This window comes from Panicum hallii, chromosome 2 (genome assembly GCF_002211085.1).
Source record: "Panicum hallii strain FIL2 chromosome 2, PHallii_v3.1, whole genome shotgun sequence".
Lineage (NCBI taxonomy): Eukaryota > Viridiplantae > Streptophyta > Magnoliopsida > Poales > Poaceae > Panicum > Panicum hallii.
Window position 1 is genome coordinate 47,060,240 of NC_038043.1, and position 12,299 is coordinate 47,072,538.

A 12,299-nucleotide genomic window follows, 5' to 3' on the forward strand; every position below is an offset into this window, starting at 1 on the left:
AATAAATTGTTGAAGGGAGTAAAATGGACGTTTTCCGATTATAATTGCAAAGACTTCCTGATCCTAATACTTCTACTACAAATGTGGGTGGGGGTGGGGGAGGGGTAGAAGGACCTATTCGTCAGAAATAATTTTTACCACGAGGGAAGGTGAATAAATATAATCTACTTTTCTTTCCTGAACCTTCATAAGAAGATCAACACCAGTAACCATTGTCACTACTGAATATCAGACCTCATGTTCATGAGCACAATGAACACCATGGCAACATCAGCACTGGCTCCAATTACATGCACAGAGAAGGCCTCTCACTCTCTCGCCACTAGCACACAGAATCTGCAGATATTCTTGGCAAGAAGGCTAAAATCTCATATCTTGACAAGGTTCTTCTGAATACGACTCATGTCTGTCTAAGGGCGAGAATCCGCTTCTTGGGAGGGAGGGAAGCGGTAGAACGGCGGCGGCGGCGCCGCCGGCTCGTAGAGCGGGAACGGCAAGAACGGCGGGCGCAGGAAGGGCACCAGCCAATCCGGCACTGGGAACGGCCACGGGAACGACACCGTCCCGCCGGCTGCGCCGCCCGGCGAGGCGTACGGCGGCCGGAACGGCGGCCAGAAGAGCGGCAGGAACGGCCAAAAGAAGAGCGACGAGCCGAACGCGCTGCCGCCGGGGCAGAGCGCGCCGTCCCGCTTGGCGGGGCGGAAGTTGAGCGCGTTGAGGTTGAGGAAGCAGGCGTTGGTGGCGCGGGAGCGGAGCGCGATGTGCTGCGTGGAGCCCCCGACGCCCGGGACGTTGCAGGCGGCGGAGGAGCTCCGGACAAGCGTGGCGCGGCACGCCGAGCGGAGCTCGCGGCCCTCGCGGCACTCGAAGCCGTCCACGGGGGGCACGTCCAGCTTGTAGACGCCGTGCTGGTCGGTGGTGCGCTCCGCCTCCAGGGACAGCTCCTCCGACGACGTCGAGTTCACCTTGAAGCTGCACTTGATCAGCACCCGGGCTCCTGCACGCAACACGCAGCGGTTACTGGATTCAGCACGGGCATAATTGGCACTCCCTCTAAGCACAGAAAAAGCATAATTGGCACTCCCTCTAAGCACAGAAAAAAAAGTGCCATGGCTGCAAATTTAACACCGATTGTACTAGAGTTCATCTGTAAAAATCTGAAGAAAAAATTGCAATGATCTAGAAGTATTACTCAAGAAAACGTGCTCTATCATACACATGAAACTGTTCGTTAATGAATCTATTTATTCGAAGTTTAAATACTTCATTTCGGTACATGGAGTTAATTCAGAGTGCAATGCGAATATGAAAGCCATGGCGCCAGCTGGGCTTCTGAAATCTGAGCTATACAATGTAGGACTGAGAGACCACAGACCAGAGGATGCATGCATGTCAGGGTGAGGCGTCGAAATCTAGTGCAGAACTGCTGATCGTAGGCATGCCATGCTCTGACAATTCATAAGCACAGATGTACTGGATGTCTGAATTCTGAAGGTCAAGTGCAGAGCAACTCATACAAAGCCATTTACTTGGTGAAGCACATTTCTGCTTGAGGCAGATGTACTAAATCACAATGCATGACAGAATTGAGGAACACTGAAGTAAAACGGTCTGAACTGTGGTGGTTATCAGTGAATAATACCCAAAAACTGAATCAAAACTAGAGTTCTACTCGTATGTCGCAGCACCAAATGAGTTGGACCAAGCGATATACGCGTGCAGTTGAACAAGAGGACAGGGAAAAAAACACTAATCCTCCTGAAACATCCGAAATGTAACAACTTGTAAATCTACTGCAAAAGAATGCATGCAAGAACCTGATGCAGTTTCTCTAGCACATTTCAGAGCTAAGTAGGCTTCTACTGCAATGCAGGATCCTTTCCCCGGGGGGGGGGGGGGGGTGTGAATTACCATTGGGGAAAAAAATGCAATGCAGGATGAGGCAATGTGCAACCTGTTTGGCAGAGAGCATTTCCAGTCACCTTTCAGAAAGAAGCTATGCTTGGAGAAGGTATTGTTGGAGCAGGCGTCGCAGTACACCGATCCGACCACGGTGATGTTGTTGGCCTTCGACAGGAACTTGGCCTCCGTGCCACTGAGCATCAGCAGCAGCAGCAGCAGCGCCACGGACACCGCGACGAGAGCCGTCAAGCCGCTCGCCATTGCGACCATGGGGCTCAGCGAGCTCGGAAGGAAGGGGGCGTAACGGCAATGGAGATCAGATTGGAGGCAGAGGGAGAGGGGAGGAGATCGATCGACGAGCTGATGAGGAGGAAGCCGGAAGCGAACAACCGCATGTGAACCGGGCTTGGACTGGTGCGGAGACATGGGGAAGATGGTCAAGCACTAGCATCTGCTGTGTGGTCTCCTCTTACCCTTTTTTCCATTCCTGGGCCCACTGGCCAGTGAAAGGTAGATGGGTAAACGGGGCATGTGATTTGGGGTTGTTTCTGGGGCCTCGTGGGATCATCCTCCCTTATGTTTTCCAAATATAAATATATTTAGATTTAGATATGGTTGATGTCATTAGGTTCGGCATGAAAAGAGTTCTATAATATGTCTTGATAAATATTTCTAGTCAAAATACTGTCCTTGCAGATCTGGTAGATGGCGAACTTGTACATGGGGTTTGGTTAGCGGGAAGATATATCGCCGAAGCGCTTCTGTGGGGCTTGACTAAATGGGCCGAATTGTCCATGGTTTGTTGTACCGCTTGCTGAAAATTGCATGGGCCGTGTATGTGTACGCGTTAGTCTCTCTCTCTCTCTCTCTCTCTCTCTCTCTCTCTCTCTCTCTCTCTCTCTCTCTCTCTCTCTCTCTCTCTCTCTCTCTCTCTCTCTCTCTCTCTCTCTCTCTCTCTCTCTCTCGCTCGCTCGCTCGCAGAGGGAGGAAGTCTCCGTTGTTCAACACTTGAACCTCAACCCAAACACAGCGTGGATGAACACCAAAAGAAATAAAAAATCGTGGATGCAAACTTGACGTTCAGTACAGTTAACGAGCGCGTGCACGCTGCTACCTCTTTTTGTTCGCCCAAATTACCAGATTAATTTCTAGACAAAATCACCAGATTAATTCCGAGTACAAATTAACTTAACAATAATATCACACACAAATCCAAACCAACCAACCAAACGATTAGATCAGAAGAAGATACACACACGTATAGCTGATACACCTCTCTCTCTCTCTCTCTACTGGGCAGTTAATAATTTCAGTCTACCAATAAACCATTTCTCGAAGCAGATATATAAATATGCATCGCGCCTGATCACTTGGATCAGGTTCAGGCAGTTTTAATAGTGCACACGCCACTGGGGCGCTGGGTCAGATGGCCTTAACGCCGCCCTTGCGCGGCGACCCAACCGCCTCCTCCAGCTTCTGCAGCTCGGCCAGCACCGGCACCGCGCACGACGGCAGCACGGCCACCGCGTCGAGGGCGGCGAGGGGCAGCTCCATCTCCGCCGACTCCGCCGCCAGCGCGGCGGCCGTCGTCGGCAGGACCACGGACGCCGGCTTGGGCTTCCGGTAGCAGCAGTAGAGCACCATCTGGACGCACCCGAAGAAGAAGCCGCCCACGTTCGGGAGCTGCATGCGGATCGACGCAGACAAATTAAAGAAACAAACAAGATTATCATCGTAACAACTGCTTGCTAATTTGGATCGAAATGGAGCGAGACGAGCAGATTATATATATTGTTGATCTCTCTGTTACCGTGACGTAGAGGTCGTTGGTGAAGAGGCCGTAGAAGAACCAGGCGACGGCGCTGAGGGTGAGGAAGAAGGAGAGGGAGAAGGGCATGAACTCGGCGCTCTTCGTCCTGATCACAACAAACTGCACAACAAGAAGCAGTATGCATGGGTTCTTAGCTAAGGCACGCGCGCGTCTTAGCTAGCTTAGCTTGTTGGTAGGGTATGCAGAGGCCTTACGATGACGCTCATGGGGGCGACGAAGACGGCCATGGAGAAGGTGAGGCAGATGCTGCCGAGCACCTTGACCCGCTGCGCCTCCGCGACGAGCACGAGGGTGACGACGGCGATGAGGGAGAAGGCGGCGACGTTGAGGAGGAGGAAGGAGGCGAGCGCCCTGAGCCTGGCGGGGCGCGGCGCGTAGACGAGGTAGAGGAGGATGTAGACGGACTCGATGGCGCAGCCGAAGGCGTTGATGGTCAGCAGCGGGCTGGAGTTGGTCTTTACCAGCGCGTAGAAGATCCACAGCGTGCAGCTGAAGAGCGCCACCACGTACGGCACCGAGCTGAACCCCTCCGTCGACTTCTTCCGGTACACGCGCAGGAACGTCGGCCTGCACGCACGCACGCACGCATCGATCCATCACGTTCTTCTTTTTTTTTGTCAGATTCAATTCGATCATACGATGCAAATTTACTGAACGCATTGCTTCTGGTCACAGCAAGCAAGCAACTTCAGTTCAGGATCGCGTGCTGCACTTACATTGGCGCGAGGAACACCAGGAAGGAGATGATGTTGCCTGCAGGAAACAGAAGGGAATCAAAGGAGATGCATGGAGCTTTCTGTCAGTGACTCGCTAGCTGATGCATGCGTGCAAATTGTGAGGTGATCATCAGTTCATCAGCATTGCTACGGTGAGATCGATCAGGCAGCAGCGACGCACGTACCTAGGATGCCAAAGGCAGAGGCCCAGGGATGCTCCATGGAGAAGAACCCTCCTGCCATTGAGACGACAGTACCAAGCAAGACGATAGAAAGATCAGAGACCACGCCGAGCTCCTGCTCCACTACGCTACTCCCTTCCTAACTCGTGTACTACTGTGTGCGCTCTGGCATTGGGCAAGAACCTTGTATATATAGAAGAGCTAGCTCCGGCCGGGCCCATCTTTCTGGTGAGGATGCGATCGGGTAATCAAGTGGGCCACCGAGGCACCATTGCGCGGCCATCTATCTATCTACTGCTGCTTGTTAACCATGTCGTCGCAATGTAAAACTTTTGCCAGGTTTGATGCGGTAATTATGGGCTGACTAGTGGCCTCATTGTGATTCACAGTTGAAAAGAAAGCATTTTATACATTTACGCGCGTAACGCAAAAAACAAAATATGCTAAAATATTCTCAGAAAGTAAGGAAGGAAGACATTCGACACACATTTACAAACCCTTGTTGTTCTATGTTTCAAAAAGTGTAGGTTGCTCCAACTCGTTTAACTTTGGCTAAACCTATAGGGAAAACACCTTATGTTCCAAGGAGTAGTGTAGTGCATATATGATACACTTTTGATTGATGAACTGCATGCGCATATATGAACAGTAATCAAAGCCTACAAACTAATAAGACCCAAAACCAATATAATATAATGTGTGAAACGTGATATATACATTTTCCTCCCACAGATGTGGTGATGAGGTCGATCGTGAGGAGGAAGACAATGCAAGGACGGTCTGCATGGTGCGTGCCTTCATGATGATTCATGACGCGTCAACGGAGCAGTACACGTGCTTGCGTCGCCCTCCACTCAAAGCCCTTGGGCACTTTCGCCTCTGGGCCGGGCTATGATTTGGGCTAACTCCCATTCCAGGGCAAAGTAGGCAGCACAATATATATGTACTTGTTGTTAGTCAAATTCTTTTTTTTTTTTAAAAAAAAAGAACTTAGTCAGCTATAACGACTTAAGTAGTGTTTAGGATCGAGATTATATTAACCACAATTTGCTGAGGAGAGAGATAATTAGATCTATATCATCATTGATCAACAGATAATGACTGGTTCATTGCAAGCGTTGTTATCAAGAGAACATTATTATGAATGTTATTTTTTTTTTGAATCGAGGCACACTACGCCAAAACAGCAAATAGGAGCAAGCAATCTGAGACAAGCCTCTAAGGGCACGTCGCAGATTACAGAAAGAAAGACGCGCTAAAAATGCGGGCGCGGCGCTGCGTGGGGTGGGGGAGGGTAAGAGACAAATGCCAGACGAGCCGTGGTAGGGCAAGTCTCCGATCATTTTAAGATCTGAGATGCGCCTTTCTAAGGCCCGTCTCGCATTACTTGTCAACGATTTTTATAAAGCCACAGAAATTAATGCGCGACGAGCCTTAGTAAGGCGCGTCTCTCATTACTTTCTGTGGCTTTATAAAATGATCGGAGACAAGCCCTCCCACGGCGCGTCTCGCATTTGTTCCCACCTCAATGCGAGACGCGCCGTGGGAGGGCTTGTCTCCGATCATTTTATAAAGCCACAGAAAGTAATGAGAGACGCGCCTTACTAAGGCTCGTCGCGCATTAATTTCTGTGGCTTTATAAAAATCGTTGACAAGTAATGCGAGACGGGCCTTAGTAAGGCTCGTCTCGCATTGATCGGGGGGGGAGGGGGTGGCGGTGGCGCGTCTGTAGCGTACAATACATATTACATGGAATCAATCCCTTGAAACCGAACGAACCGGCTTACATTACATTACATTAGTAAATCCAGCAATACATTACAATGTCTGAAATACAAATAATCTCACAATACATTACAATGTCTAGCTAAATCCAGCATTACAATGTCTAGCTAAATCCAGCAATTATTATTACATCGATATTAATTATTAGATAGATATTAAATCAGGCAATGGCGCTGGCTTACGAGCGCTAGCAGCTTCGCGAGCTGAATCACCGTCCTCCCCCTTGTAAACGTTGTTGTTCCCCGAGCCACAGCAGTTTAGGGTGACTGAACAGTCGCTGCAGGGGAGGCAGCCGCCGAAGCAGCTAAACAGCTTCGACCAGCTCGGAAATTTCATCCTGGGCCCGCTCGTGTTTCGTGGGTTTCGTGAGACAATAGAAATCGATAGAGTACTACCACTAAAGCAAACAAAGAGAAGCTTCCTCCGTGGGTTTGCTGATGCAGATTCAGGCAGAATGCGACGATTCCAACAAATACATTCAACAATGGGAGGTACCCGATCCTTATGTGCGGGGGATGTTGGTGGTGAAGGGCGTTGTGGTCCCGGTGTCGCAGATCTGCGGCTGGTGGTGGAGAAGCCCGGGGATGTTGGTGGTGAAGGGAGCTGCGGTCCCCGTGTCGCAGATCTGCGGCTGGTGGTGCAGAAGCCCGTTGGAGGAGGCGCCGCAGATCTGCCGGTGGCGACCGCTGTGATCTCCGAAGCGGTGCACTCCGGGAGCGCGGCGGTCTCGGAGGATGCGCCGAGGAGGGTGATGCCGAGCGCCGCGGTCTCCGGCACGCTGGGGAGGGGGATTTTGGCGGTGGCGAGGTCCTCGGTCTCCGGGACGCTGGGGAGGGGGATTTCAGCCGTGGTCATCTCGTTCAGCAGTACATCGAGTGACTATAATTTTCTTTCGATAAATAGCCGGGACGCGTCTCGCTTTACTTTACTGAGACAAATGGGAGACGCGTCACTGGAAGGCTCGTCTCAGATCATGAGATGGGAGACGAGCTTTTGGATGGATCGTCTCAGATCATGAGGATGGGAGACGCGCTACTGCAAGGCTCGTCTCAGATCATGAGATGGGAGACGAGCTTTTGGACGGATCGTCTCAGATCATGAGGATGGGAGACGCGCAACTGCAAGGCTCGTCTCAGATCATGGGCGTCTTGCATTTGTTCCCACCTCAGACAAGACCCGCCTGGGGGTCTGGAGACGCGTCACTGGAAGGCTCGTCTCAGATCATCAGATGGGAGACGCGCCTTTGGACGGAGCGTCTCAGATCATGAGGATGGGAGACGCGCCTTTGGACGGAGCGTCTCAGATCATGAGGATGGGAGACGCGCGGCTGCAAGGCTCGTCTCAGATCATGGGCGTCTTGCATTTTTTCCCACCTCAGACAAGACCCGCCTGGGGGTCTGGAGGTCCGAACAAGCTATCCGAACTTGCAGTCTGATACTTTGGTGGTGCGGCTGGGTGGATCTGGGGAAAGTGGTGCTGGCGGATGTGCGGCTGGGTGGATCTGCCGCGGCGGGCGGTGGAGATCTCGTGGGGAGCGTCTCGCGGCGGGCGGCTGGAGCACGATCGAGCCTCTTCTTGCTGTCGTGTGTCGCGGGGGCAGTGGCAAGGTAACTCCGATATGATATCGATTCTTTTGGTTCACCATGTAATAATTAAGTTCTAAGTTCAAACTTTTATGGCTAGAATAGGGCATTATAACTTATGTTCGAAAATACACCAAGATTTTTCCATGATTGTCTTCAGACGTTAAGAGCATCTAATACTAAATAAATCCGAGATAAATCATATAGCATGAAAAGTAAAGATGAAGATCTTAAAATATTTTTACATTCTTGCATCATTGGCAATATTTGGCTCCACATATGACCTTACTGGCTATGGTTTGTCTTGTAAGAGTTCGTGTCTCTAATTAATATTGCCTCTTGCCTGCATGTATTATATCGTAGATGACACGTCAAGATACAGAAGCTGGGATAATAAATTTTATTCCATCATCTAAAAAATTATAAAACCACAGATTCTACATGCAGAATAATATTTGGCAGAACTACACTTCCAAGCAAGCAATAATTCCATGCTTGCTAACAATATTTGAACTTAAACACTAGTTGTGCATGGCCCCAAACTATGAGAATCCTAACGTTTTGATTTCATATTCTATATAGATAGGATGTCGTATCGGCGTTGGATGTATGGTCCACGCCTTTGCAAGGACTTTATGGATGGTGTTGAAGCCTTCATTAAGAACGCGAAGAAAGATATGGTGGACAATGGTATACAGTATCTCTATTGCCCATGCAAAAATTGCAAAAATGAGAAGCGATATCTTCAAGAGCACGTGTTGAAATCACACTTGATCAAACGTGGATTCATGGAGGATTATCGATGTTGGAATAAACACGGTGAAGAAGGACTTAATGAAGCAGAGAGTAGGGATTCCTATGTGGAGAGGGAGGTCCATAGTGTTGTCGAAGAAGAGGACGACGATGTGGATGAGGCGGATATACTAGGGTTGAGCAATGCCGACATCATGGAACAGGTAGTACTCAAACCCGGCCCCATAATAAAGCTTACAATTAGAATAATAAGGTCGTGCTAATATGACTTTTCATGTCTGGCTTGACAGGTTGATAACATAGAGGAGATGGTTTGCACTGCTGACAGACACGGCGACGATGAGTTCAAAGGAGCCGAACTCGGAAAGTACAAGAGGATGATCGAAGACTCTAAGAAACCTTTCTATCCTGGTTGTGGATTGAAATACTCAAGGCTATTTGCGATGGTGAAGCTTTTCCAGTTGAAAGCAATCCACGGATGGAGTGATGGCAGTTTCAAGGAGTTGTTAGCACTCCTTAAGGACATGCTTCCACAAGGCAACACCGTCCCTGAGACCGTTTATGAGGCCAAACAGATTATCTGCCCGTTGGGATTGGAGGTGGAAAAGATCCATGCGTGCAAGAATGATTGCATTCTCTATCGTGGCTCGAATTATCAGGACCTTGAGAAGTGCCCTGTTTGTGGACTCGATCGATTCAACCGTAGAAAAGATGGTGGTGATGATGAGGACTGCAACAGAACAAAGGGCGGACCTAAAAAGGTGTTTTGGTACTTTCCAATTGTTCCACGATTGGTGCGCTGGTTTGCAAACAAAAAGGAGTCAGAATTGTTGCGATGGCACAAGGAGAAGCATAAGGTGGACGGGTTGATAAGACATCCTGCTGATGCCACACAATGGCGGAACATAGATTTGCGATATCCTAAATTTGCGGAAGATCCGAGGAATATTAGGATTGCAATGAGCACAGATGGCATGAACCCATTCATGAACAATAGCACACATAGCACCTGGCCAATTGTTCTGACGATATACAACCTTCCACCTTGGTTGTGTAACAAACGGAAGTACATTATGCTGTCGGGCTTGATACCGGGGCCACATCAACCTGGTAATGACATCGACACTTATTTCAGTCCTTTGGTTGACGATCTGAAGTTGCTGTGGTGTGAAGGAGTGGAGGTCTGGGATGAGTACAAGCGTGAGTACTTTCAGCTTCGAGCCATTTTGTTCGCGACTATCAGTGACTCTCCAGCGGCACGGAACTTGTCCGGACAGAGCAAGAAAGTAGGTTGCGGGTGCCCACATTGTTTGAGAGAGACAGACTCTGAGTACTTGAGTGAGTCAAAAAAAATAGTGTACATGGGACATAGACGCTACCTTGGAATGAAACACCCGTTCCGGAACATGTGTGATCACTTCAACGGTAAGGCCGAGAAGAGGCGTCCTCCTCCGCATTTCTCAGGTCATGATGTCTACGAAATGGTTAAGAATGTCCATGTTGTCCTCGGTAAGCGGAAAGGAGAGAAGAAAGGCAAGAGGGGCAAGAAGGTCGTTGTTGAAGAAGATGACATGTGGAAGAAGCAGTCGATTTTCTGGGAGCTACCGTATTGGAAGGACTTAGACATCCGTCACTCTATTGATGTGATGCACGTGGAGAAGAATGTCTGTGAGAGCCTTCTCGGCACATTGCTTAACATGGACGGAAAAACGAAAGATCACGCACATGCACGAGCTGATCTGAAGAAAATGAAAATTAGAGAAGAGTTGTGGCTCAATGATGACTCCGTTAAAGGAATGGAGCTGCCCACATCATGCATCACCCTGTCAAAGAATGAGAAGAAGGAGTTTTGCGAGTTCTTGAAAAGTGTGAAAGTTCCAACTGGCTACTCAACCAACGTCTCGAAGCTTGTATCAATGCCTGATCTAAAGCTATCTCCCGGCATAAAGTCTCATGATTACCATGTATTGCTGACGCAGATGATTGCCGTAGGAATTCGGAATATCCTACCGGTCAATGTTCGGGAGGCTATTATGAACCTGTGCTTTTTCTTTAATGCAATTGGTCAAAAGGTTCTAAGTGAAGAAGATCTTGAGTCATTGGAAAAGAAGCACTATGAAACTTTGTGCGTTCTTGAGATGTATTTTCCACCTGCCTTTTTCGATATCAGCCTTCATTTCACGGGCCATCTTATCAAGGAGATAAAGCTACTTGGTCCTGTGTTCCTTCACCAGATGTATGCGTACGAGAGATTCAACGGCATCTTGAAGTCACTAGTAAGAAATCGAGCTTTCCCCGAGGGCAGCATGGTACAAGGATATTGTACAGAGGAAGCCATTGAGTGGGCTCTAAACTACGCTGACCCGAGTAACCCGGTTGGTGTTCCCAAGTCTCGTCATGAGGGGAGGCTCACAGGCACGGGGACGATCGGGAAGAAGGCTATAATTACAGATCGAGATTTATTTCATAGGGCTCATTTCCACGTGTTGCAACAAATGGACATTGTGTCTGAGTACTTCGATGAGCACAAGGAGCTGTTGCTTAGAGAGAATCCTGTACACAGTGAATCATGGTTAGCAAAGGAACACATGAACAAATTCTGTGGTTGGCTCCGGAATCGAATTTCACGATCAGATACTCCTATAAGTGAACAACTCAAAATTTTGGCTCTTGGTCCTATATTCACCGTTATGACATACCAAGGGTATGACATAAATGGATACACGTTCTACACCGAACGACAAGATAAGAAAAGCATGTATCAGAATAGTGGTGTACGTGTTGATGCTTACGATGTTAACGGAGAGGACAAAACTGCGTACTATGGTCAAATACAAGAGATATGGGAGCTTGACTTTCACGGTTTTAAAATTGCTCTTTTCCGTTGCAATTGGGTTGATGCAAATAGAGGTGTACAAAAAGACAAGTACGGGTTCGTTAGTGTCGATCTTAGCCGTCACGGATACAAGACGGACCCTTTCGTCCTCGCACAACATGTGGCTCAAGTGTTCTATGTTTCCGACACCACAAACAAAAGACTCAAGGTGGTTATACCTGGAAAACGGCGAATCGTCGGTGTTGAGAATGCGGTCGACGAGGAAGAGTTCGATCAGTTTGATGAGATACCTCCTTTCGCCACCTCAATGATCAAGCCAAGAATACCATCGGCCAACGAAACTCCCTACTTGCGCAACGACCATAAAGAAAAAGTCAAGAATTTCAAAAAACCAAGGGATCAACGGAAAGTAGCAAAATGATTGGGCACACAATGTATATTAATTGTTCCTTTGTCAAGTATGGGAATTGTGTGACTTTAATTGTTCCTTTGTGAAATATGGTAAAAGTGTGACTTTAATTGTGCCTTTGTGAGATATGATAATGTGTGAATATTTGTGAAGTACGAATTCATATTTGTGAGATATCAATATGTGTGAATTTTCAGTTCCAGAACTGAATGGTTGTGACTTTAATTGTTCTGGACATTCAGTTCTGGAACTGAACAAGAAAGGCGAGACGCGCGTTACCTACGGCGCGTCGCTCATATACC

General features: G+C 48.5%; 2 protein-coding genes across 2 annotated transcripts; both read right to left on the reverse strand.

The window, feature by feature from the left end:
- Positions 1-190: 190 nt before the first annotated feature.
- LOC112883328 (protein DOWNSTREAM OF FLC-like) lies at positions 191-2,266 on the reverse strand. Its single transcript, XM_025948610.1, has 2 exons — positions 1,983-2,266; positions 191-997 (listed from the first exon to the last, which is right to left on the reverse strand). The coding sequence occupies exons 1-2, from the start codon at positions 2,170-2,172 to the stop codon at positions 411-413; spliced, it is 777 nt and encodes a 258-aa protein (XP_025804395.1). The 5' UTR covers positions 2,173-2,266; the 3' UTR covers positions 191-410.
- Positions 2,267-3,324: 1,058 nt separating this feature from the next.
- On the reverse strand, positions 3,325-4,767 carry LOC112882812 (bidirectional sugar transporter SWEET11-like). The gene is made up of 5 exons (XM_025947963.1): positions 4,635-4,767; positions 4,450-4,486; positions 3,928-4,300; positions 3,713-3,832; positions 3,325-3,585 (listed from the first exon to the last, which is right to left on the reverse strand). Exons 1-5 carry the CDS (start codon positions 4,690-4,692, stop codon positions 3,325-3,327), a joined length of 849 nt encoding a protein of 282 aa, XP_025803748.1. The 5' UTR covers positions 4,693-4,767.
- Positions 4,768-12,299: the final 7,532 nt, after the last annotated feature.